Source organism: Elgaria multicarinata, chromosome 9 (assembly GCF_023053635.1).
Source record: "Elgaria multicarinata webbii isolate HBS135686 ecotype San Diego chromosome 9, rElgMul1.1.pri, whole genome shotgun sequence".
In the NCBI taxonomy this organism is placed as follows: Eukaryota; Metazoa; Chordata; class Lepidosauria; order Squamata; family Anguidae; genus Elgaria; species Elgaria multicarinata.
Genome location: NC_086179.1, coordinates 26,017,797 through 26,045,522, shown reverse-complemented (window position 1 = coordinate 26,045,522; position 27,726 = coordinate 26,017,797). Strand labels below are relative to the sequence as shown.

Here is a 27,726-nt window from a genome sequence, read left to right as displayed (position 1 = left end):
CTATCTAATCCAGCATCTCATTTCCCCCAATGGCCAACCAGATGCCTCTGAGAAGCCCACAAGAAGCATGAGGTCAATAGCCCTCTCCTGTGGTTATTCTTCAGCAAATGGCATTCAGAGGCATGCTGCCCGATTCTGGAAGATATATATATATATAGGTGTGACTAGTAGTCTCCATAAATTAGCTTAATTCTCTTATCAAAGCTGTCTACATTGGTGGCCATTAGATCTTAAGGAAGCAAATCCTATAGAGTTTTAACTATGCCCTGTGTGAAATAGTACTTCTTTTTCCTCTGTTGGTAGATGTATTTTTGCTCAGATGTTTGACATTAACACAGTGGTATTGGTGACTACATAATCCATAATGGAAGATTCAGTTGCAAATTGGCTTTTAAAGGGTTTGTAGATGGTGTTTTTCTCTCCTTCATACAAATTGGCTTCCTGTTCTGCTTAACATTAAAATAGTTTTGAAACTAAGAATAAAAGATGCAAATATCCAGGTGCCCAAAAGCCACAGGTGTCTAAAAATTGGGAGTGGACACAGTCACCCGGGTAGCTGCAGAGGTCAGGAAATACATTTTGTGGAAGCGTTTTGCAACCCATGTCCAGAATAGAGAGATGACAGTAAACCAATAGCAAACAGGTACGTATTTAAAACATCTAAATTCCAAACTTGAAAACGAATTTGCTTTTTTTTTATTTGGGAAAAGTGCTTCTTACAAAAGGCAGCTGCAAAGTAACACAGACTTCAGCAACAATTTTTGATTCCATTTAAAAGTGAAAAGAGACGCAATCTAAAGGACAGAAGCAGAACAATTCAAGGACAATCCAGCAGCATTAAATGTAATGGAAAGTTAAAATTCCATTGAAAGTTGGGGAGGGGGAGAGATGGCAAAGGAAAAGGAAAGAGGCTTTGGTGGCACCTGGGGTTCTTCACAGCAGAACTGGAGCTTGGTTAATTGTGCAGCTGCTTGTTCTATGGATAAACTAGTCGCATGCATGTTGTACAGCCAATCGCTCAGTTCAGGTATTGTGGGAGGCAACTAGGAACCTTTTCACTGAGAAACAGAAGGGGTTTTCATAGATAAACTCCCCGCTCGATTCTTACTGATGAGCTACAACTTTTGCAAAGATGAATTAAGGATACCAATATGGTGGTGCCCTAACTGGGTAAGAGTTTGGTCTGAACTCTCTTTGACTAACCCTATTCTATTATCTGGGTAATTCAGATACACCCAAAAAGGAGTGGAAAGGTGGCTGGGAAGAGAAAAGTGTCATTAAAGGGGTGCCTACCACCAAGTTAAAGTAGTCGGTTTAATGGCCATTTCCGCAGAATCGGCTGAGACCATAACGTTTTGATTCAAAATCCAGTTGGATGTTGGACATCCTGCACCGATAAGGGTGTGTGTGTAAAGAGGTGATGAGAGAAGAATCAGGGAGTGAAAGGGTTAATACACACATATACCAAGTTGCCCAGCCCTTGGGATACAACTCTGCATTTTATTTGTATATACATACATAGAAAGTTCTCCTTTCACACACAAACACGTTTGCCTTTCATGCCAAACAGTAAAAACCCGGAACATTCGCGCCTGGTTCTGGTTACACAGTAGTAAATAGTAATGTGCAAGTAAACAAGAGACCAAAACCACAAATGAGCACGTGTACATGAGAGGAGTTGGAATGGAGCTGAAGCCAGCCAAGAAAACACATCGCTGGCCTAAAATCTGAAGTAGAAAAACATTGGTTTCCAAAGTCTGTAGTGGAAAGAGGCTGGGGCCCAAAATCCGCCCGTCCCTCCCTCCCCACTGCACGGCCGCTGCTCTCGTGTTTGTATCTGGGCTCTTCAAGAGTGAGTGCGGAAGTCCTGTAAACACTTGAACCCTGGAACTGGGTGAATCCTGTCAGGAACACAGATATGAAGCAACAAGTCTAATCTAACTGTCTGACAGTTAAATTCGTCTTCACAAAAACTAACGTTTTAAAGGTTTATTTCGTTGTTGTTTTGTTTAATAGAGAAGAAAACACACACTCCTGGGACTGGGTGGGGAGCGAGAAGGGGGGGCAGGGAAGGAGACAGACCCTGGGTAAAAAGTTATTACAACAGCAGCACCTGGAATGGATAGGCCTGCCTAGGAGGAGGGGAAAAAACACAGGCACTGCCACAACACCACAGGAAAAGGGCTACTGCCTGGAAACCGAGCAGACAGTCCAAACTCCAGGAAGAGGTGCTATAGATCCAAGTCGTAATAGTCTTCCAGCTCGTCGTGAAACAAGTCCCATTCGTCCTCGGAGTCTGTCAGGTCATCGTCGCCTCCTGCCGCCAACAACATGAGCAGCATCTCGCCCAGTTCGAAGGTCACCACCTCATCCTCGTCGGTCTCAAAGGGATCGCTCCCCTCCCTCTCTTCGATGAACTCCCAAAACCGGTTTCTCCGCTGGGCCTACAAGCGGAACACAGTTATCAGGCCTCCGGCGAGTGGCATTTTCCCAAACAAACCCTCTCCCCCCTCTAGGATAAACACAAAAGCTTCACTGCCCGTTGCTCTCACAAAGGGTTCCAAGTTCCTCAACTGAACCTTGAGCAGGGGAGCATCTAGGAAGTCTCTAGGCGAAGGCGTAAGACCTGCTGATTTAGGGCCACTGATGCCTGCAAGCCACAGAGAGAGACTGCAAGCGCCCCTGCTGTTCCCAATGGCAATATGGAGGTTCCAGGGGGATCATGAAGGGTTGTCCAGGAAGCATGTAGCTTTGTACAGTTCTGATGGGTGTTGTTCTTAGCATCAAACTGTGCAACCAACGCGGGAAGCTACAAGCTGAGAGTAACACTATGACCCTGTTCAGATGACACGCTAAGGCATGGTGGTTAAGCACTTGGAGCTAAACATTATGACTTAGCACGTCATGTGAACCATTCCTAACTTTGGTGGCTCCATAACCACGGTTGAAACATGGTCACTAACCATTTGCTGCAAAAGGGTTAGCGGCCTAACCATGGCTTAGCATGTCGTCTGAACAGGGCCTATGTTATATTGCAACTATGTTAAGTTGCAACTCACCAAACAAAAGTCACCCTTCTTAACCATTTATTTGTGGCCTGCTAGGTGCGAACACCATTCATTTTGCTTGTCCCAAGCAGCAGCAAAATGGGGGGTGGGGGAATTGAGACCCTGGTAGGCCACTATATATGAATGGCAGGCAGCAATTTTCTTGGTGGTCTACAGGTTGTTCAGGACTGCATTACATATTTCTGACTGAGGAACTAACAGAAGATTTTTAATTAAAGAAGGGAGGGTGTGCTGTCTCCTTATACTAACGCAGTAACATTCAAGAGAGAAATACAAAGTGTTCCCTTCTCTCCCCAGATCAGGAAGTGGTATGCTTTGTTTTCTTTACACTATTTTATAGCAATAACTTCATGTAATGTGGCAAAGGAAATCCCAAAGACTAATTTGGCTAGGGCTAAGATAAAATTGGAGTGGGGGGAGAAAAGGGAACATGTTTCACAATTAACTTCACCTCTGCAAAATACACCAACCCCCATATCATGATTTCACGGATTTTGCATGGAGGCCTGCAAGTAAACTTACACCCATTCAGAGTGAAGGAAGGACGTATTCGCCTCACTCTGATTTGGGATTTCAAACAGTCGCCTAACTCTGATTTGGGATTTCAAACAGTCAAGTCTAATTGGCTACATGGTATGTCCTCATGCTTTCTACATGCTCCCTGATTGGCTGGAACTACATCAGAAAGCAGCTCACTTTTAAAAATGACACCAAAGCTGAAGATCAAGAAGAACAGATACTAACAGTACACAAAAAAGATGGGAAAGGCTACATGAAATTATTGCCCCCACCCCCAACTTTTACCTTTTTGTCCCCTAGAAATTTGCGGATGAAAATAAAGCACAAACCTAATTTTACTCCACTGTCGGCAAAAGCCTTGCATAACACACATCCTCCTCTTTTTTTCTTTTTTTTAAAATTAATCAACAAAAGGTGTGGGACTTACTCTGTATCTACTTGAAGTCCCCACTTTCTGCCTCTGGGGCTCCTCTCGGCGGCCATCGGGATATGCGTGTTTGTAAAAACAGTTCCCTCCAAATGGGCAGCTCCCACGGCCTTCATCAAAATACCTGCATGGCTTGTTGCTGGAAAGGAAAATATCGCAACCCTTACTCACAGCATAGCCAATCAGAATTCAGTACTGCATTTGCTTTATAATCCAGGTGATATTTTTTTCTTTTTTTTTTCTTTTAAAAAAGAGAGGTACCGCTTGCCGCTGAAGCCATTTTAAAATCAATTAAAAACATGGACACAATAGATTACATGGATGTGCCTACTTAAAAGGTGTGCACTTGGGCAGGTGCATGCAGAGGAGTGAATCGGTGCTAGCTTGTACTGTCATTTAAGGCTGGGTTGTGATTGGGTGGACAAAGGGAACAGCATGTGAGATTGTTTGGCACAAAGGAGTGACTAAACAGCTTGTGTGGCCCGCATGCATCTGCTGGTGGTTAGAGATGCATTTCGTGGGGTGGGGGGTGGGGTGGGGGTTAGGAAGGAGGTATGAGAGGGCTTTAGGTGACACCTTGCTGTTCTCCACGTACGCCCTTAACGTCTGCAGTCAAACTTGGTCCGAGGCTGCAGTGCTCATACCTCATTGCCTCCTTGTATTTCTGAATGAGTTTCTGCTTCTCTTCCTTCTCCTCCACCCAGTACTCACTTGGAATGACAAAGTTAGATGTGATCCGACATTCTGGGCAGGACCTGGGGAACGAACAGACTGCACTGCAAAATTCCACATGACAGGGGCATTATTTCCAGCTATAGACACACCATGGCATATGCCCACCTTTAACAGCAGTCTATCGTACCTCAGACCTTTGCACCGCATTCCTTTCATAACCTGAAGTTATTCCCACTCCACCCCACAACCTCCACCATTGTCTGAGATTTTCAATCCTGCAGCTTGTCCATTTCTTAAGGGTGGGGGGGAGGAAAAAACATTTCACACACAGACTCATTTTTCTTTAGATATAAATAAATTTATTTTTGTAACTTTGCTTTCTTGGATGTCCATATTGGTTTGGGTTTGTTTTTCCAAGCAGACTTTAAAGAGGGATGGGTCATTGGCTCAGTAATGAACTAGAAGAGCAAAAGGCTTAGGAAACACACATTTGGAATTGATCTGTCTCTTTCACCATCTGAACCCAAGTGATTTTGTATTGGAACTAATAGGACACCGTGTCGCTACCATTGAACAAAAAAAAAAAGTAGCATGTCTTAACATTCAAACTAAATGGATCTTGCTGACCAATCGAGGGTACCGAGGTCAGAAAGTATATCCCAAAACAAAACAAAACCCTCAATTCTGAATGATAACATTACTTCTGTTTTAAATGCAGTCTTGGCATGAAAGAGGGGTGATGTTGCAAGTTCACGCAACATACTAATCTCTCCCCCAAAAAACAAAGCACAACGGACATGGGGAAGTGCCTCACTTTATGATCTTGCTCTCAAATTGCTTAGCGCTCCTCCACTTGCGGATGCACTTGAGACAGTAAGTGTGATTGCAGTTGGAGAGGATCCCAAAGCGGCGCTCGCTGGGGTTGGCTTTCTCATATACCACCTCCATGCAGATCCCACACACCATGTCTTTGCTACGCTGGACAGCAAACGAGAGCTCCATGTCCTTCTCGTGAGCCTCAATGCAAGACTGCAGGAGAAAGAGAGACAGAGACAGAGAAAGAGAGAGAAGACCATTACAGACATCTAGCAATCACAAAGCTAGATTAAGAACATAAGAAGAGCCATGCTGGATCAGACCAAGGGTCCATCTAGTCCAGCACTCTGTTCACACAGTGGCCAACCAGCTGTCGACCAGGGATGAACAAGCAGGACATGGTGCAACAGCACCCTCCCACCCATGTTCCCCAGCAACAGATTCAGAGGGCGATCCCCACATAGTTCCCACAACTCTTCCTGGGCTCAGTTCTGTCAAGCTATTCCACAAGGCAAACCTCCGGGACTGAGGAAGGGAGGATCCACAGCAGAGGAGCTGCCAAATCCAATGTGATGGAAGGTGAAGGGGCCATGGGCCCATGGGCCGCTTTTTACCTTTTTTTGCTCTGCCTGCGAAGAACCACAGGTTTGCAGCCTTAAGTGTCTTCGTGATTTTATCATTTGTATTGGGGTTGTTTCGTGGTAAGTGTCCTTGAATATTTCAGCAGAAAAATGACTACAAATGAATTAGTGCTAACTACAACTCAGCTAGAAGTTTCACTCATGGTGCAATCTGCTGCATGTCTACTCAGAATTAAGTTCTGTTAAGTCCAATGGAACTTACATAATGGGAACTAAAAGTAGCTGCCTCTTTCTATCGAAATAACTTGGGTGTTGCTGTATATTGTATTTCCTCTTGTGCTGTGCCTTTTAGACCGTAAGCCTGAGGCCAGGGGCTGTTTTAACATTGAGCTGCTCTAGGAGTCTTTTTTGGCTGAAGAGCAGTGAAAAAAAACTTTAAATAAATAAATAAATAAGAATAGATTTTACCCCTCAGAGGTTTTAGGCATAAAGGATTTCTTTATACGGAACACTGGTTTAAGTCAGCTGTGAAAGAACAGCATAAGATACTTGTTTTCCACTGGTTGCAGTGATATTATGGCACAAGGCTAAAGATGGAAACCCCTTACTGCCAGCATTCTACTGCCAATAATTCTGTGCATGCAGGAATTTCAGCAGAATCTGCACAGAATTCTAGTATTCTAGCAATTATAAGAATTCTTATTTTGGCTGCTCCACTCTCTGTAAAACAGAGATACTATGAAATTTGAATCAAACAGAGATAGAACTATAGGTGGTTTTTTTTTGCAAAGCATGAGGTCAGCCTCCCTGCAAAGCCATATGGGACATTATTCAAGTAGAAACTCAAGACAGCCAGTGAGTGCCATGGTTGAGCCAGGATGACTATAAGCTGGCATGTTGGAAGACTGAATAGGCCCAAGATCTTGAGTTGATTATCAGGGCTACACACAGCCAAAATCTTCTACTTCCTAGAGCACTGCTACAAGAAATTTAGCATCACGCAACCCCCCCCCCCTTACTCACATTGTGTTTCTTTGGCCTATTTTCCATCTTTGCTGGAAGACATGAACTGGCAAGCGCACAATCTGTCGTACTATCTTGAAACTCTATGGAATGGTTGTCTTCGTGCCTTGGGGACACTCCCAAACCGTTTGAGAATCCCAAAATAAAGGGAAACGTAATCTAACATAGTACATTTTACATATTCTTGTAACTTTATGTTGTTTCTGAAAGGTCACTGAAGACCGCCCTCACTAGCCCTCTCTTTGGGTGACTTGGCTGCTCTGAATAACGCCTGTAGAGCAGCATACCCAGACCATTGGCCAACTGCTTGGAAACCTGAAACAAAATCTATTACAAAGACCTGTGAGGTCTGCAAACTTGCAAAGGCTCAAATGTTTCTGAACTTTTGTTAGCTAACTAGGTTTTTCACCTATTCTTCCCGTCTTACCTTTATGTGTAAAGATCGCTGCGCTGCATCCGCAGGATGGAGAACCTGCAAGCCACACATGTCGCACACATCTCCATGGATATAGACACAGTTTTCTCCATAACGGCATTCTCCTACTGCAGCGTAGGGACATAGTTGCTTCTTCATCTCCAAATTTGTTTGCTGTTTTTCATATTCTTCTTCAATTACCATTCCCTGCAAGGGTGCTTCAGTGCAGGAAGGAGCAGCTAGAATAAAATCAGAAGAAAGATACAGAGCATGTCATGCTTAAAGAACACAGCTGAAATAGCATCTTTTTTTAAAAAAAACAATGATCTGAATCAGTTTATCTAAGGCAGGGATAGACAACATCAGAAGGTCCAGGGGCCATATATTCCCCTTCCAGAACCTCGCCCCCACCCCTTTATTTTATAATTTTAAAAATTGGCATCCTGAGCAGCTATAGAACACCAAAAAGATTGAAAGTAGCTTGTTTTCAAGCTACTTTTGACCCCTTTGGTGCTCCGTAGTCACTACAGAGCACTAAAAGGGTAAAAAATGTTTCAAAATCTCTGCTCCAAATGCCATCTTTTTCTTTTTACAATTTGGAGGGCAGTGGGGGAGGGTTCCATTGCCCACCTCTGATCAAAGAAAAATAGTTGCAGTTGGGTAAGGCTCTCGTGATGATCCAGCTTGTCCCCAACATAAAACTGCTGCAATTGTTTTGCGACAAACATGGAAGGAATTATTTATTTCAAATCTGTTTAAAGGTTGTGGACGCCACTGAAAAACGCTTTGATACTCTATGCAATACGTGAAACATTTCAAAAGGCACTTAACTCCATGTGCCAGCTCACCATGTATGTTGCATCAACATGAAGTCACAGTGATGTATACATTGTATATGCATGCAGCTGGCACATGGAATGAGAGCCTTTTAAAATGCTACATCTACTATATGGAGCACTAACCACAGAAGATCATAGAATCATAGAATAGCAGAATTGGAAGGGGCCTACAAGGCCATCGAGTCCAACCCCCTACTCAATGCAGGAATCCACCCTAAAGCATCCCTGACAGATGGCTGTCCAGCTGCCTCTTGAAGGCCTCTAGTGTGGGAGAGCCCACAACCTCCCTAGGTAGCTGATTCCATTGTCGTACTGCTCTAACAGTCAGGAAGTTTTTCCTGATGTCCAGCTGGAATCTGGCTTCCTTTAACTTGAGCCCGTTATTCCGTGTCCTGCACTCTGGGAGGATCGAGAACCTGGCCCTCCTCTGTGTGACAACCTTTTAAGTATTTGAAGAGTGCTATCATGTCTCCCCTCAATCTTCTCTTCTCCAGGCTAAACATGCCCAGTTCTTTCAGTCCCTCTTCATAGAGCTTTGTTTCCAGACCCCTAATCATCCTGGTTGCCCTCCTCTGAACACGCTCCAGCTTGTCTGCGTCCTTCTTGAATTGTGGAGCCCAGAACTGGACGCAATACTCTAGATGAAGCCTAACCAGGGCCGAATAGAGAGGAACCAGTACCTCATGTGATTTGGAAGCTATACTTCTATTAATGCAGCCCAAAATAGCATTTGCCTTTCCTGCAGCCATATTGCACTGTTGGCTCATATTCAGCTTGCGATCTACAACAATTCCAAGATCCTTCTCGTTTGTAGTATTGCTGAACCAAGTATCCCCCATCTTGTAACTGTGCATTTGGTTTCTATTTCCTAAATGTAGAACTTGGCATTTATCCCTATTAAATTTCATTCTGTTGTTTTCAGCCCAGTACTCCAGCCTATCAAGATCACTTTGAAGTTTGTTTCTGTCTTCCAGGGTATTAGCTATCCCACCCAATTTTGTGTCATCTGCAAATTTGATAAGCGTTCCCTGCACCTCCTCGTCCAAATCATTAATAAAAATGTTTAAGAGCACTGGGCCCAGGACTGAGCCCTGCGGTACCCCACTTGTTGCCTGTCTCCAGTTTGAGAAGGTTCCATTGATAAGTACTCTTTGAGTCCGATTCTGTAGCCAACTGTGATTCCACCTAATAGTTGTTCCATTTAGCCCACTTTTAGCTAGTTTGTTAATCAGAATATCATGGGGCACTTTGTCGAAAGCTTTGCTGAAGTCAAGATATATGACGTTCACAGCATTCCCACGGTCCACAAGGGAGGTTACCCGATCAAAAAATGAGATCAAATTCCTGACAAATCCATGTTGGCTTCTAGTAATCACTGCATTGATTTCAAGGTGTTTACAGATTGACTTCTTTATAATCTGCTCCAGAATGCATTTTAGTGACCTCTAGACATCGTTATGATCATCATTGCCACTGCTATATCATCTTCAAAACTCAGAATCTGGTAATTGATGACCAACCCACAAAGTTTATTCTAGGTATTTCAGCCTCCTGTTACCAACCTATGATACTTCAAATACTGAACTGCTGTCCTTGCTCATGATAACACAAACCATAACTCCAGAAGAGTAAAGGTTACTTCACACTAATTCGTCCAATTATGTCTGAAGACCATGAGCATGGGAGAAAATGTTATCATGAACCATGACAGCACTTTACCAGCAGCAACAAGGCCAGAAATGGGTGCTGGCTCACTGGATGTATAGGCTGTTGCACACTCATGTCTAGCTACATGACTGGATGCAGGAATTCAGCAATGTGACTTTGTCCTACTGATTACTGGCACTTACTTCAAAGTTGTATACTTGGGAATAGAGTGCCAATTCCTAATCAAAAGCTTAGATGAGCTGGATGAAGAATTACTCAAAACAAATCTGCACAGCAGCAGCAAGGAACGAAATCACATAAAAATGGCTAGATGATTTATGCTGGACATTCCCAGTGGTGTTTCTGAAGAATTGTGTGGTCAGCTGCAAAACCAAGGGAGCTGATCTGAGTCAAGACAACCTTGCAAAACTACTAAGTAGTGAAGGAGCATCATCGCCCTTAAAACAGAGCTGCACACCTTGTGACCTGAATGCAGCCCAATAGCCACGTAGGGCAAGTCCAAAGAGGCTCAATAAGCGTCCTGTTTTGAACTTAGCACAAGAGAGAGGACTGTGATCAACTTGAGGAAAGAAAGTGGGGATAAAGCCCATCCCCTAATCAAAATCTCTAGGGCTGACTCTTTCACACACAGAAGTTACAAGGGATTGCCAAAACTGGAGCGGTGGAGAGGCCCTACATAGCTGGTGAATTGCGTTCAGTCCTGCTAGCCACAGGGAAGGGTCGATGCTCAGTTGCTGAGCAGAAGGTCCCCAGGTTCAATCCAAAGCATTTCCAGAGAGGGCTGGGTAAGACTCCTGTCTGGAACCCTCCTCAGTGGAGAAAATACTGAGCTAGACGAACCACTAGTCTCATGCGGTATAAGGTAGCCTCCTATGTTCAAATCAATATAGCTCTTCATGGGGACACCACTTTAAAAGAGATGAAAAACCCATGAAAAGCCTGTGTTGGCAAGTTCATCACTGCTGCAGTGAGTCAACTTACCACGGCCACAGTACGGCTGCCCAGGAACAAACTCCACAGCGTTCACCCAATCTTCAGCCCCGGCTCCTGTAGCTGCCAGGTCTTTGTCTTCAACTTCAGCCTCACCAGTGCTTACTTCAAGTGTTCCAGGGGATGGGTTCACATCTGTGGAAGCTGACGGATAGGTTTTTGCAGCTGGACTCACAGTAGTCACTTCTTCCCTTTTCAATGGCTTGGTATGTTCGTATCTGATAAGGAACAAAGCCAAAATTCAATTTTTTTGTTCTGTTTTCCCCAGCAAAAAGTAATTGCATTACATAAATATTGCACACAGTGTGAAAAATCAGTTATAAGAAACTGCTGGCAACAGAAGATGCAACAGAAGATGCACTATCTGGAATAGAATGGGATTAGGGCATGGGGAAGAGATTCCACTTTATACTTGGAATATTTTTAACTTATTTGAGAATGACAAATTTTGCCCACAGATTACAGAGTGCACAGCATGTCTTTGATAAATGCATTACTACCTGTTAAGCAAGATAAGGAAAAGTATTTTGCACCTCTGGCACAAGCATCATATCTAAATGCCCCTTGGAAAAGAAAATAGTAGAGATTCTCAGTCTCCTCCCCTACTCCCAGTGACTTCTTTCTACACACACTCTCAAATGTGGTTCATTACAGAAGAGCCGACAACCAACTTTCCTCTCATTAAGTTTTATTCTTCATAACACACAGGCTTTGGTTCAGCCAAGGAGCTACAGTGGCACACATGGTATGATCACATTTTATCCTCTCAACTACCCAGTGAGGTAGGTTAGAGAGATGGTGACTTGCCCAAGGCCAGCCTGTCAGCTCCATGGCCGAATAAGCGTCTGACTCTCAAGTCTCCTGGATTGAAGAACAATACTCCACCTGTTATACTACACCAGTCCTTGGTTGCCCTATTAAAATAAATAAATAATAATAATAATCTCAAAACAGTAAGGTGGTTGCTGATTGCTTCCCCCAAGAGCTTCGGAATGTACCATATTCAAAGTGCTTTTGCTTTATACGTATGTATTTACTTACTATATTTATAGCCTGCCTATCTTCCCTGCAAGGAGCTCAAGGCGGTGAGCCTGGTCTCCCTAACCCCATCACATTTTATCCTCATAGCAATCCTGGGAGGAAAGTTAGCTGAGAGATAAGTGACTGGCTCAAAAACATCAAGTAAGGATTCTAACCAAGGTTTCCCCAGTCCTGGTCTGGCACTCCAACCAGTATACCTTATATACCAGAACCCCAGACCCAGGAGACAAATCCAGTCTGCCTTGGACCCCCAGTTGTCCCCACCCTGTTTTACCTGACCGCAAAGCATTCGGTGGTTTCCTGGTGAATGCACAGTTTTTTCCTATTCTAGGTACTAGCCATAAAGAGATTTAAACTAAAATACGCTGGCACTTTTGGCCCGACACCCTTTGCCTTCATCTCCGCCACCATCACTAGCATGCAGCCACCCCCACCCCCAGCTTACACAAAATGGAATTTCATTTTGTGACAGAGGTTCAATGCCCCTGTTGTCCAGGTTATTGTGGTTTATTATAATATCAAGATTTTTATTCAATCCCATATCCTTTGTATGAATGCAGTTATTTATTTATTACTTTTCTACACCGCTGAAGCTCTCTGGACGGTTCACAAAAATTACATTCCTACAACTCCTGAAACAAGCTTCTTGTTAGGAGAAAAAGTCAGAGGGAATGGCTATGTTGGCAGAATAAGCTCATCTTCACATTTTTGTTACTGTTGATTTACCATGTTCCATATAAGTTCCTATATGAGCTTAAAGATAGTCTCAATCATATGACCACTCTCCCTACATTACCACCCTTCAATTGACCTCTCAGAAGTTGGCTCAGCATATCAACCATTCCCTATTTTTGAAATTTACCCTTCAAAGATAAAAATAGTAACTTCAACTCAATAACTGCAGCCAATCCATCCTTACTGGCCATGCAGCTATGAAGCTTCTAAGAAATGTTTTGACCCCAGTCCACCTCAATTCAAAGTCTTGCTACAACTTCTTTTAACACCTCAAGGAATAAAAACAGGAATAGGAAACTAGATTTCATGTCAAGAGTGCTATTTATTCACATACTGTCTGAGCTTTGTTTGCAGCGGTTGCGCTCATATTAGAGAACATGCTTTGTATATTTCTTTCCACATGTAGGCAAATCAGCAGCTGAGTGCTTCAAACAAAAATAAAACCAATGCCATTCATGGGTCTAAGAGTGCTTTAATACCGCTGATGTATTTAGCATACACACTTTTGATAGGATGAAGTAGTGCAGAGCTCCTATCAGAGCTATTTATTATGTTGCTAGAAAAACTGACCACAGGAGGACGAAGGAGGACAGCATCCTCTCTGTCTAGAAAAGATTGCCAAGCTTTGGGGAAAACGACATTCATCAATGAGACCATTCGCTTTACTTGTTCTGAGTATCTTTAATTTCTCTTCCTGCCTGACATGCTTATCCAGTGCATCAAAGGATTACCATTTCTGGACTTTTGAGCCTACAAATAACTTTGAATGAGGACGTGCAGTTTTAATATCAATTTTGGCCAGCAATTTTCATGCGTAAAATGCTTTATAATTTCTCTTTTTAAAACTAGCCACTTGATAAAAGACAGCAATGTGTGGCTACTAGCACTGGTAACTTCTATGAAGCACCATCCTAGTTTTTAGGAGGCGTTAACACTATTGTGGTGTATGGAGAACTGCAGCCAGAGATGGTCATACACACAAGAGCATAACAACCCCTATCCACACATTGTATTTCTGAGAAAGTCCAACATGTGAGTAGGGCCACACTGAGTACCCCCTTCCGTAGGTGTCCAAGCATCCAAATCAACTGTCTGCAGGGAGAGAGCCTTGGTGCATACAGCTGTACATACAAACGCTTCCATGAAACCTGGAACCCTATGGGGACAGAGCTACTTGACACAGAACTTTGGGGGAAAGCCGACAGGAACATGGGAGATTCCAGTTCAGGTCAATCATAAGTATTCACAAAAGTTTTCACATGTTGGATTCCCTCTGAAGTATAACATCTGAATAGGGCTATTATTACATGATGATTGGTGCTAACTCCTGTCACGGAGAGAGTTTCTATGACCAGGGCACCATGAATTATTGCGTTCATTGGATTTTGAACTTCCCAGTTTATTCCTCTGGAATTAAAGGGGCAAGGACAGAAGCCAGTGAGGGTGACTAATCATGGAGAAATAGCTCCTTGTTCAACCCTAAAACATTCGGCTGCATTTCTGTACCTGCAACGATCTCCGTAAGCACAGCATCCTCGCTGAAAATACCTGCACACCATGGCAGACTGACTAGTGTAGAGATCATGGGAGTAACGGCAGTTGTCCCCTTCCTTGCAAACGCCATGCATGAAATACCTGAAAGACAGAGCATTGCAAAGATGGCTCAAGCAGAAACAAGAAAATTCTGTAGGAATTTTAAAGGAATTCCATTATGCTTGATGCAAATAAATGACAAGCAACACTGAACAATCCTCTTTAAATTGTAGAGTGACAACCTCAAACCTTTCGACATCATGACTAACAGCCATTGACAGATCTGCCCTTTGTGAATTCATCTAATCCAATTTTCAGCCACTTCATCCAATAGCCAACGTCACATTTTGTGGCAACAAATTTCATAAATACGTGTTATGTGTAGAAGTACTCTTATTGCCTGTCCTGAATCTACTGCCCATCAATTTCACTGGATAACACCCCCCCCCAAAAAAAAAAAACCACTGTAAAAAATCAGTTAATTTATTAGGATGGCGAAGTTGGAAGATATGCAGCAAAGGGCAACCAAAATGATCAAGGTGTTGGAGTACCTTTCCTACAAGGACAGGCCTATGGCATTTGGACATTTTTACTTTAGAAAAACAACAACCAAGTGGCATGGGGGAGGGTGGGGGAAATACATAATCAGGTATATAAAATCATCTGCTTTCTCTAGTCCATAATAAAGTACTTCTTCACACAGCACAAATTTATGGAATTCACTACAAGACGGGGGTACTGCCCACTGACATAGATGGCTTTAAAGGGGATTAGACAAATTATATTGGGACTATTGGGCATGACAGCTAAATAAACATCCACATTCAGCACACCTCTGAATACCAGTTGCTTGAGGACGACAGTGTGGGAAGGCTGTTACCTCGATGCCCCAGATATGGGCTTTCTGGAAGCATCTAGCTCAGTCTTCCTTAACCCAGCCCCCTCCAGAAGTATTATACTACAACCCCCAGGGGATGATGGAAGTTTATTCCAACACATGTGGACGGCCTCAGGTTGGGGAAGGTGGAGCTAGCTGCTGGCTATTGTTGGTGTCATGCATTTTCCATGGCCTCTTTGCAGGGTGGTGGTGGTTCTGCTGTTCCTATATTAGTTCAGACACAATGCTGGACTAGATAGGCCCTTGATCTGAGCCTTTTTTTTTACATCTGGACATGAAAGACTATGGGGAAAGCTAGCTCAATTTTAACAATTGTCTTTTCCGAACTTAGCAGTTGAGTGCAGAGATGCCAGTTACCTCCTGACCAAGAGAATACACAGGGGGCTACAAGCAAGCAGATGGTATCTGTTTTCTTTGATTGCACTGTTCCATGATTTCTTAAAAAATGATCCGGATTACTTAAGAAAAAGGATGCATCTGGAGCACTACGATCTCCATTTAGCTTTCAGAGGCACAGTCCGTTGGGGACTTGATGCTCAGGTTAATTGTCACAGCACACAGTAAGGAAAAAAGAAATCTGCCACAGTTCAGTCAATTCATGTCATTAATGAAGAGGAATCCCCCAAGGTAATTGAGACATCTGCAAATTGCAAATAATTTGATGTCATGCTGGGGGATTTGGGTATGAAACAGAACAAGTAACTAGTACACTTTGGAGCTCTAGAACAGTGTATCATAGACAACTCAGGAAAGAGAATCAACGTCACATTACTACCATACCATAAGCCACTTGCAGAATCCACAGTGGAGGGAGGCTCCCAAGGCAAATTACCATGATGATGTGGCTTAATATCCCCCCACTCAGTGTAATGTGGCTTTGTCATGTAGTGTAAGGCTTTGTCCTGAAAGTAGACAGGACCATTGACAATAAAACCAAGACCACATTTCACACACACACACACACACACCATCTTATATCACCCAGGGCCAATATGGCTTGTTGCGAAAGGCAGGTGGACAGTACCTGTGGTAGCCCCATCTATTGTGGGAATATTTAGCATACTAGAAAGAAACCTAAAAATATTTACCACATAAGGACAACAGATATGCGCCAATGCACAAAGGCAACTTAGACAAATATTGGGTTTTTTTTCCATTGACTTAGCGGGCTGGTTCTAATGTAACAGTAAACCATATTTTAGCATTTTGAGAATGGACCACAGTGAGACTTAGGTTTGCATGTCCCAAAACCCACCTCTCACTTGCTCTCCACTCCTCCACTGGTGCAGCTGTGAGGAGCCTGGAAGCTTTTGTTTCCATTTTCACCCAACAGCATTTTAGCATTATGTCAAAACCTGGGAAGACTGTGGTTAGTTTTAACTATGGTTTACTGAAACAAGTTAAGTTGTTAGCTGACTTCAAGCCTTTGTTTATGAAACTGGGATGTTTCACTATTCCATAGTTAAGAATAACCACAATTTAGGGTTCAAATCACTAAACTGTGGTTAATTGAAAATAGAAGCAAAAGCTTCTAATCTCCTCATGACTATACCAGATGAGAGGGAGAGGGAAGCGCAGGTGCTTGAGGCCTGTTAACAGTAAACTATGGTTTAACATGTTGTGAAGTCCAAATGCAGTTGCTAAATTGCTGCATGCTCATTATGACACAGCTGCAGTGACAAAAAGCTAGCCTTATCCTTCCCTTTTTCATATTGCATTCCTGGCTAAATGACATGCCCAGCCAACTGTAGGCCCCAAAATTTGCTTTACTCTACAGCTGAGGGTCTGGGAGGAAAATTTCTACCACTTTACCCTTCCTGACCCCCACCCCACCCCCTTACATGACTCATCACTATGTTAACTAAGGTAATCTCAAGGAATACTTGGAAAAACCTTGATTCAATCAGACTATTTGAGTGGACCTTTGTCTTTCCACCTCCTCTCTGGGCAACTCCATAAACAAAGAAAGAAATAGTGTAGCTTGGGGATTTCCCCCCTTTGTGTCTAGTTTGATGGCTCAGATTGTTGCTGTTTACAATCTTGTAAATTACTCTGAGATGCGAGTTATTGTAGATTCTTGTGAAATAAAGTGCTAATAAATTCTTATTTTCTTTTGAAGCAGCCCCTATTTCTGAGCCTCTCCGAATCCTAGTTCTTTAATAAATACACTTTAATTTAAGCTCTGGAGTTGATGAGGTTTTTTTACACAGCCAGTGGACTGGTCAAACTCACATCACCTTGACCACTTTGCACATGGTAACTGGTTCCAAGTTTTTAAAAGGCCTGAAAAAATGTCTGTCCTTAATACCGTATTTCTTCGATTCTAAGATGCACTTTCCTCCCATATAAACATCTCTAAAAACGGGGTGTGTCTTAGAATCGCAGGTGCGTTTATTATTTCTTAGAATCAAAGCTTTTTTTTCTGTTGGTGGTACTGAAATTAGTTTGCATCTTACAATCGATGGCGTCTTAGAATCGAAGAAATACGGGTAACTGACTATTGTAACTCTGCGCCACCCACATGTTCAGACTAAGGTATTTTAAAATGTGGGCCGTGGCAGTCCTATCCAGGAATAAACACGAACAGCGTCTTGGAGTCTGATTTATACTGCAGGAGGAGGAAGTACGCTCATCAAAACAACCACGGGTGCCTTTTTATTTCGCTGTGCTTTTAGTGTGGGTGAAAGTTCAGCCTCCCAAATTTATACTAAATTGTTTCATCCAGTTCTTAGTTTTATTGTATGAAATTGAATTTTGTAAATGGGACTGGTTTTACTGTATTTTAAGAATATTTTTGTAATCTACTTTGAGTTTTAATCTATAAAGGAAATTGGGGTAATTTTAAAGAATGAACAAACAACAATAATCTGGGCTAGAATACACCATTTACTAAAACGTTCCAATGAAATAAAACAGGACTTGTATTTAAAATAGGGTTGCAACCTTTAATTAGTTTATTGATTAATCTAACTAAAGCTTTAGTTGATTAATTAGTCGAAACCTATTTTAATTTGTGGGGCTACAAATTAAAGGGCATATTTGCTTATTTTTTGAAGTAATTTTGGTTATGTGTACTACTGCTATAGGAAATGAAGGAAATATTATAGGAAATATTAGATACCGTCTTCCTATGTTTATTAAATGGTAAGTTGCCTTAAACTGCTTCCAGTATTTCAGAAAGGCAGCCTCTTTTGTAATGCAATGTATTCAGCTTTAAAATAAATCACTAATCAACTAAAAATATTTAATCAGTTGATAGCACAGCTGTAACACTATGAAAGAATAAACACCTAATTTAGTGGGGAAAGTCTATCCAGAATTTTAAAGTTGATGTTAATCTTTAAAGTATTAAAGGAAAAGTATGTGTTCCCTTAATGAAAATCATAAGTATCCTTATGACCTTCTTAAAGCTTTAACCATCTAAAAATAGAAGAAAAATAAAGATTTGCTCATTTGAGCTAGTAAGTATTTCATGAAATGATGTTTTTCATATATCACACAGCCTTCAAGTAGAAGCCCACAAATCTGCTGAATATTCTGATATTTAGTAATAATTTTAGAATCAACACAATCTATCCTCAAAAATACACTCATTCAAATCGACACAACCCTATAACTTTAAAATCCTAGATTTTTCCCGACTGCACCATCTGGTTTTATTTTAAGCCATTAATCTATCTCTCAAATACAGCATGGGGAATGCTGCTACGATAAGCTTGAAATATGAACTTGACATTTGTTAGGTACAGTAGACTGGGTTTAGATGTCAGTCCAGTTGAAATGGAAACAGGCAGCTTGGCTGGCATTATCTGCTTAGCCTAGAAGCCTTCTGGGTATGAACAAGACCACTTCTCATGGGATCAAAGACGTACATGCGGCCACGGTGGCAGTGGACAATCAATAGATCCATCTAGCAACATACGATCTGGAGCATACAACCTGCAGCTCCCTTTTCATATAGAAAAGTCTTAATACAGAAGGAAAAGAAAATTCTACAAGCTAGAATCCAAAATACATCTCATATCCACACAAGAATCCATGTTTTTCTGTGAGATACTCTTTCGGCAGTTCCATCTACCAAACATCTGAATGGCTACTTTTGCATTTTCAAAAGCAGCTTTGACGTTTATCAAAGGTGCTTCTGTCAAGAGAACTTTGGCGTGTGTGCATCTGAATCGCAACTGTCGCCACCACTTCTCTAAAATAAAGCTATTGACAGCATCAGTTTAAGAAGAGCCTGTTAAAAACAGCAGAAAGCACAAGATACCACTACTGGACCAGAAGCCATCCAAGAAATCCTTATATAGTACAGCAGGGAGGAGGCACTGACTCAATCATTGTTCAGAAGTAAAACAGCATCTTGTTTCCCAAATGTGAAAGGCATTGATCATTTCAAAATGGCACCCATCTCCCTAGCAGCCATTATTGTACATGGCACCTGAATCCCTCCCAAATACTAAAATAAAAAGCAAGTCCCTAAAAAAATCAACTTAAAAAGATATGATAGGTCAGACTATGAAATTAGGACACATGGACAGATTTCCATTACTTCAGGAGCAAAATATTTTTGGCATCCCTCAAGAACACAGTTACATTTCAAGCAGAAAGTGTGAGATATGGTACATGACTCAATATTAAAATATCCTTACAGTTCTTTCTAAAACTAGGTACTCAAATACCACCAACTATGAAATATATTGCTTATTTGTCCTATTGCAACTCTACACAGATTTACATTAACAACCACATCTGAGGTGCTGCTCTATAGAGCTTGACATTCTTACGTTCTAATCCACTGATCATCAACTGTCATGGTGCACAACTGGGCTGCACCCTGACCTAAAATGGGCGAGTTGCACCAAAGCAGCAGCACCTTTTAAAAAGAAAAGATTTGAAAAAAGGAAATGAAAATATTTATGAAAAAAGTAGATTCTATGTCTTAGATTGGGATTAAGTGAAACCTGGATCTGACAAGCCTGAAGCAACCAAACAAGACTTGATTAAAATGTATAGAACCCTTACATGAAAATTAATCTTTATGATTTTAGAAGACCTGACATAAAATTACTTCAAAGTTTTAAGCAGTGGTTTCAAGTTGTGTTCTCAAGAAAACTCTGGGCTTCGTTGGAAGCTCACTAAGGATTAAGTGAGATCAGTAACAGCAGACAAATTTTCCAGAAGGTTCACTTGCCTTACGAAGAAAGCTGGGTGCATTGGGGTAACAGTGCCTGTGTGAACTGAGTGGATGCTCTTGAGTCAATGGCCCTCTAATGCAGACGGGTTATAAAGCAAACCCTCAGGAGGAGATGTTGATATGGAAAAGGTTCTCTGAAGCCAGACTGTTCGGAAGCCACTCTTTAAACAGTACAGCACTACTCTAAAGTGGGGAAGGACTGGATTCTCCTCAACTGAATGAATCAGCTGATCATCACTAAAAATCCATCTTAGAACATAAGAAGAGCCCTGCTGGATTAGATCAAGGGTCCATCTAGTCCAGCACTCTGTTCACACAGTGGCCAACCAGCCGTCGGCCAGGGACCAACAAAGCAGGACATAGTGCAACAGCACTCTCCCACCCATGTTCCCCAGCAACTGGTGCACACAGGCTTACTGCTCTGAATACTGGAGATAGCACGTAACCATCAGGGCTAGTAGCCATTGATAGCCTTTGCCTCCAGGAATTTATCCAACCTCCTTTTAAAGCCATCCAAATTGGTGGCCATCAATACATCTTGTGGTAGTGAGTTCCATAATTTAACTATCTTAAATAGTACAGGCCTGTGGGCCACTTTCACACGAGATAAATTCTGCACAGCAAAAAAAGCAACATTTACCATAACATGTGAAGTGCAAAACAGGTATTTTGTGCGCTGCAAGTACACTAATCAGGCTACTGTGGAATAGAGCAGCTGCCTAATCTACAGGCTTGCAGTGAAAAAAACACAGGAAAAAACAATCACTGTATTTAACGCACCATGCGAACTTTGCAGTTTTGTAGTCAGATTATATCCATGCACAGAAACAAGTGTGCCAAGCAGCTCTAACCAGAACTGGTGTAGTATGTTAAGGATACAAAAGGTATGCAAGAGAGTGGAGGACAGTCCATTGTTGTTCACAGCGGCCTTGTCTGTCTCGCACTCAGGGGTGATAATTCCGTTTGCAGAGATTTCACAGCCTTATCTGATCTACTTTTAAATCTGCTGCTGGATTTTAAATTGACCTCAATAGGGCTGGTATATGATGAGAAATGCACACAGTCATTTGTTATAATGAACACTTTAAAAATATGGTCCTTCTTGCCCCATCCTTTTGGAAAACGGATCTGTTGGGTACCTTTTATCGATTGTGTCAGGCTGAAGGGACACCACAAACAAGGACTGGCCTGCTTGGACAATGATAGAATTGTCAAATATGGTATGACCACTGGATCTTTTTAACAGCCTTCTGAACAGTACAATTTGACTTGTGCAGATTTAATTCCAAGAGTACCCACACCAAACCCAATCACATATTCAGCAGAGATGCTTTTGGCCAGCCGGATAAACCCACTTCAATTTAGCAGTAACCTTAGGCGAACCCATAATACAGCCATGCCTCATTTTTCTGTCAATTTCATAGTTAGGAACATCCTCAGCCCAAGGCTGCATTCCTAATTAACCTGCCTTGTGTCCTCTGTGAATTTATCTAACCCATTCTGTTCATTAGTTGCAGGCACTTTGAAAATAAATTAATAGTGCATGTTCTGCTTGGAATTATATCCCTAAAATCAGCAGTTCTGAAGAGTTTACAAGTGATATAAAGTGGAGTCTACTGCACTCCCACCCCTTAATTCATTGTTTCTATTTTAGCCATCCTGGCAGGCACTCCTCAGTTCACTCCTTAGAATTAAAAAAGAAAAGAAAGAAGAGCACAGATGACAGAGAACATTCCTTCCTGTGAAGAAAAGATTGCACTGTTACCTACTCAACAAACACTACTAGGGGGATTTTGCTTAAGGTTTATATATGTGAAATCATATTACTTCATGATTTTACTGTTATATCCTGTTCTTTATACAGGTTCATACTAGTTACCTATCCCAAATCAGAAACCATGTTCTACAAACCTCTAGAAGACCATCAGTGAAAACTCAACATGGAGAAGCTTCAGGTGGAAGGAAATAGTTGCCACCATCTTGAATGCCAGGTGGACATTTTGTGGCTTAGTTCTTGTTTACATTCAGACAACACTATAGTCAGGTGGGGTAATAATCAACTCGACAGTTGTTTGTCTAAGAGGTATTCCCTTCACAAAATAATAATCAACTGTGAAGATTAGGATCAGTGTTGAGTTAACTATTAGTCCACACTGAGTTGACTCACTCATCCTCCACATTCTCTCCCTCCTCAGTCCTCCCACTAGTATCCCATCAGCCATTGCTGCTGAAAATCTATCCTGCCAGTTGGACAAGAGCAGCAGTCACCACTTTGACTGCTCTTGCTTTGAGACTCTGTGGCCGAGGAAATAACCAATGGTGGCTGAGGAAATAACTAATGGTGCTGTCCACACAACACGATAACCAATGGTGGTTCAAATAGCCAACTCTGCACAGCATTGGTTATTTATGTTGGTTATTTTGGCCAAATAACCAACGGTTGGTTAAAAAAAACTCCCTCCACACAACACGATTTTATTTTTATTTTTTTATTATTGCATTTATATCCCAGTCCCACACTTTAGCCACCACACCACACATAGTAGGTTAAACAACCAACCATCGACTATTTAAACCACCATTGGTTATCATGTTGTCTGAACCCAGTCCTTGGGTGACCTAGCTTGGGGGGTGACTAATGTAGCATCATGCCCACAGCTTTAGTAACCCCAATCTGCAGCCAGTCAAGACTAACGAACAAGAGGGAAAATATATCGTTCCTTAAGAACAAAGCATGCAGGTACAGTTCTGGAATCACCCACTTTTAGAACACAATTACAAACTTGAAAGTCTGAGGAATAAACATCATCGCAGATGTCCCACATCAGTGCCTGCAGGTAAACTCATAAACATGAGAGGCAACATTTGCAATGTTTGTGAACTTCCCAGAGAGCTTTGGCTATTGGTCGGTATAAAAATGCAATAAATAAATAAACTTCATAATTAAGTGCCACCAAAAATAGAGCTGTCGGTGAATGCCAAGAGCAGCGCAGGGTGCAGGCTTTCATTAAGAAGATAGGGAAGGGGAGAGCATAACGTGTGCTGAATTTAAAGATTCCAAATTCCACCTGCAGCGAAGGCTTCAGGACAAACGTGTGTCACTGAAGGGAACTGACCTGCCCTCAATTTTTAGAACATCTAAACAATAGCTTCATATGGTCCTTGCTACTCTTCTTCTACAAAATAGTCAGCCTTTAGCTTCCTCAACTTGGAATAAAAACAATGTTAAAATGAATACAATTTAGATTAATCTGTGGTTTACACATGTGGGCCTGGGGAAAATCAGATACTTTATTGCAAATTGGTGCAGGTTCCTATGAAATGGAAATGGTTTTCTAGCTACACACAGTACTGAAACATCACATCTTAATCCTTGTTCACGTCCCATCCCTCAGTCTAAGAGGAATACACTTGTAGCACCCTTTATCTTTTACATCCCAGTCAAGCCTTGAAGTTTTTGTTCTGCAATATAGTACTACGCAAATCATTGACTAATACACCCAGATTTCTTACTTGGCACACCATCAGTGTGGTATGCATAGCAACAATGTTTCACATTTTGTATTTGAATGTATATACACAGGTAGAAGAGACAGCTATAATGCAGGCTTTGCACAATTAAGCTTTGCAATGTATGTATTTAAGCAGCAGGATAATCTCTTATTTTTGTAACAGTGGTGGTGGACCAAAAATGGAGGTTTGAAGGAGATGCAAATTCAATCAAGTGAAAGTTGGACCCGATAGCCTTATGGGCCCCTTCCAACTCTACTATTCTATGATTCTATGACATATAATCACCACATTCTACAGTTTTTAGTTCTCAAATCTGGAACCATAAACTTAAGAGGGCATTGTTGTGTGCATTCCAAAGCATCATTTTATGTCAATACTAATTTTCAAATTATCTTGGTATCATAAACAAACTTTAATAATTGTTATTCCCCGGAAGCAGACATAATCCACCAGACAAGGATTTCAAAATAATAATTGCAGTAACCATTTGATTAACAACCTCTAATTGCCATAATCACACAAGAGAATGATCACATGAATCAGGCAATAATTTCTACCCATTTCTCAGGCAACCTCTCTCCTTTGCTTACTTCTATTCTCAGAAGCTACAGATTAGAACCTCACACTGCCCAAGATTTCCTTTGTCAAGGAGACATTTGTGAAAGGCTCCAACTTGCCAAAATTTAGCAAGCACAACAGATAACTTGGTAATTCTCAGCTTTGTCTGGAAAAAAACCCTGACAGGAAGAGAAGTTGTGAGCCTCCAAAGGTGATCGAAAGGAGTGGGGGGGGGGGGGACACACACAATTTAATAATAAAAAGTTTTCCTCTCATTCCTTTAAAGAGATGACATGTTCAGCATCTAGCACTCCACTTATTTGAAGATGGCGCAGTGGATAGTAAAAGATCAACAGGAGGCAGCAACAGAATACTTGGTACTTTAGTAGCATGTCTGAGTTTCATGGAGGATAAGGCAATCAATAGATAATAATTACGATGGCTCTGTATTACCTCAAGTATCAGAGCCAGTATGCCTCCCTCAATACCAATTGCAAGGGAATATAAGCAGGAGGGTGCTATTGCACTCTTGTCCCCATTCTGGGCTTCCTATAGACATCTTGTGGGCTACTGAAGGAAACACAATGTAACTTACATAAACCTTTGGCCTGATCCAACAGGATTCTTATTATTCTGTTTTTTGCCTTATATTAAGCACTGTTGCAAGCTTCATAAACACACAAAGCATGAAACGAATTTAAGAGATATTGCATTTTTCACGCAACAAAAAGTTGATTCCTAACATTTAAGCCAACCTTGCCCTGGTTAAGTAGGCATCTATTGAACATACTTAAAACAAGGGAAATACTACAATCTCACAAAATAGCCTATTCTTCTCCAGTTTTCAAAGCTATGGCGGACTTGGGCGGAGTGCTAAGTGTTTTATATATCCTATATAGAGTACTTCCAAACTCAGAAGCCTTTAATATGTTCTTGTAACCAGGGACTATACAAAACACAACTGTCACCCACACAACCAGCATCATCCCAACTATTTTGGACAAGATTAAAGATGCTCCAATTATTTAATTTCCCTTCAGTAGTTCTCATTTCAGTCATTCCAACATTGTAACCAATGCCTATTATCCACAGATGTTAACATGTCCAATGCACCGTGGCATGGGTGAGGTAAAGTGCTGTTTGCTTTCACAGATCAGTTAATGGAATTTCCCACCATTCTTCCCTTCCCACTATGCTTTCTGTTTCCCACTGCCTACTTCAGGTTGTAAGGTTTTTGGAAGCAGGGACTTGTCTATGTCATTTATGGAACTCTCTAAAAGTGCATGTAAACTGATAAGAGATATGCCCAATATTACACATACCTCTCTTTCTGAGCAAGTAAAAACCTAAATGTCTGGATTCAAAGGACACATCACTTTTTGAAAATGCCTTTGATATGCCAGAAGCTTAAATTGTAGCCACAGCTGTAATTCATGTATAAGATAGACCAGTTTTGAGTGATTACACCATAGAGGAAAAATTAAAATTGATTAACAACCCACAACTGTTTCACAGTGGAACTGAGAATGCTACAATTAAACTTCAGCAAATGTAAGGATTACATAAAGCTGAGATTCAAAACATGCAAAAGTAACAACACTGTAAGCCCTCTGGACAAGAACTATTCCACTTCTTTGTGTTCACTACACAGCACTTAGCACACACAAAACATTAAGAATTAAAACAGTGATCAGATCTCACTTACTTGGCTCATTTGCTTGCAGATCTGATCAACTAAAAGCATGCAAAGCAATTCTACCCAAACCCCAATAGTACTCTCAAATAACAGTGATGGTGTAGTAAAATTTTGCCTATTTTCACCCATGAAGTAACCGTTTCCAAAACTCGAGAGTGACAGAAATAGTCCAGAATAATGCATTTGAGTTTGCATGTAATGCCCCGTATTTATCTCAGTGCATGTGCGCCCTATTCGCAAAGCTTTTACTGTTAGGAAGCCCTAACTTTAGTCTAGATTCAGCCCGTGTACAAGGACTAGGCTGTGTAGCAAAATACCATGTGACCACTGTTGAAGAATAGAGCAGCTCAAAACAATACAGAAGTTCAGTGCTCATGTACTAGATATGGCACATGATCCTAGTCATGCTTAATTAGAAGTAACTCCCTGGTATAGAACAGCCATGTAAGTTTACTTCAACATAGGCCTTTAAATATCCCTACCAAAGATTGCATGTTTCTTTTATTTTGCCACCACATCTGCAACTTGGGCTATCCGTTCATTCTAAAGCTACATTTAAAGCTTACGTACACATAGAGATTAAGGCGAACTTTTGCCACAGGGGAACATCAAGGGAAACAAGTCGGTGAAGTTAACGACGTGGAAAAAAAGGGGCTGTATATACCCGTGACCATAACATGAGAAGAGTTGGAAGATGAACATTAACAGTACTCAGCGTAGATAAGAAGAATACAAAGGACCCCAACAGAATCCCAGAGAGTGAAAAGAACACTTGTGACCCTGAAGTTTATAATCCAAAACAAAACAGCTCAGAGACCACGTGATAAGAAGAAAAACTACCTGACCCCCTCCCCACGAAGAGGAAAAGAGCAGAGGCACGCAACGGAGGGGCACCCGACACTCAACTCCGACCCTCCGACGCAGCCGCAGCCACTTTTCCTACCAGGCCTTGAGGCCACGATGAGGTCCGTCTGGGCTGGACGCTCAGCCTCCAATCACAAACAAAACACTAATGGCGTGAACTCGACGTGAGGAGCGTCCCACCGATAAAGAGAAGTCCCTTATAAATAAAGCAGGTGGAAGAGACAGTGAGCCAAGCAATGTCGGGCAGGACCCTAACCAGGGTTGATGTTTGTTTGTTTATGGGGGGAGGGGAGGGGAGGGGAGGGGACACCGTGGGATCCACGGAAAGTGAGTCGGGATTGGGGCGGGGGGTGAGGGGGAGACACGGGCGCCATGACTCGCCATCGCCTCAGCACGTTACCTGCAGGCGACCTGCTTAGTCCAACAACCGCTGCTCCCCCCTCCGGCTCCGGCCGGCGGTGGCTGGGGCTCGGCTGTGGGGAGGCTGGAGGCCGTGGTGGTGATGGTGGCGGCGGAGGCGTCAGCGCTGGAAGGGCTGCAAGCCGTGACAGCCGCCGGGGCTGCGGCTCCCGCTGTTCCGCCGCCGCCACCACCGGGGGCCACCGCAGCCTCCGCCATTACTGTTTACCCCACACAGCGATGGCCCCGCCGGAACTTCCGGGAGCGCATCCTT

At 42.1% G+C, this 27,726-nt stretch overlaps 1 protein-coding gene across 4 annotated transcripts; it reads right to left on the bottom strand.

Annotated features, from left to right (window-relative positions):
• Positions 1 to 678: 678 nt before the first annotated feature.
• Positions 679 to 27,726, bottom strand: MKRN1 (makorin ring finger protein 1). Of its 4 annotated transcripts, none has more exons than XM_063133317.1 (8): positions 27,454 to 27,723; positions 14,304 to 14,432; positions 11,013 to 11,239; positions 7,537 to 7,763; positions 5,504 to 5,718; positions 4,659 to 4,769; positions 4,015 to 4,153; positions 679 to 2,444 (listed from the first exon to the last, which is right to left on the bottom strand). In XM_063133317.1, the coding sequence occupies exons 1-8, from the start codon at positions 27,669 to 27,671 to the stop codon at positions 2,232 to 2,234; spliced, it is 1,479 nt and encodes a 492-aa protein (XP_062989387.1). In that variant the 5' UTR covers positions 27,672 to 27,723; the 3' UTR covers positions 679 to 2,231. The 4 variants fall into 4 exon arrangements, with proteins under 4 accessions (XP_062989387.1, XP_062989390.1, XP_062989389.1 ...); XM_063133321.1 differs by having other exon boundaries at positions 2,271 to 2,444; positions 4,726 to 4,769; positions 27,454 to 27,722; XM_063133320.1 differs by lacking the exon at positions 14,304 to 14,432 and having other exon boundaries at positions 27,454 to 27,726.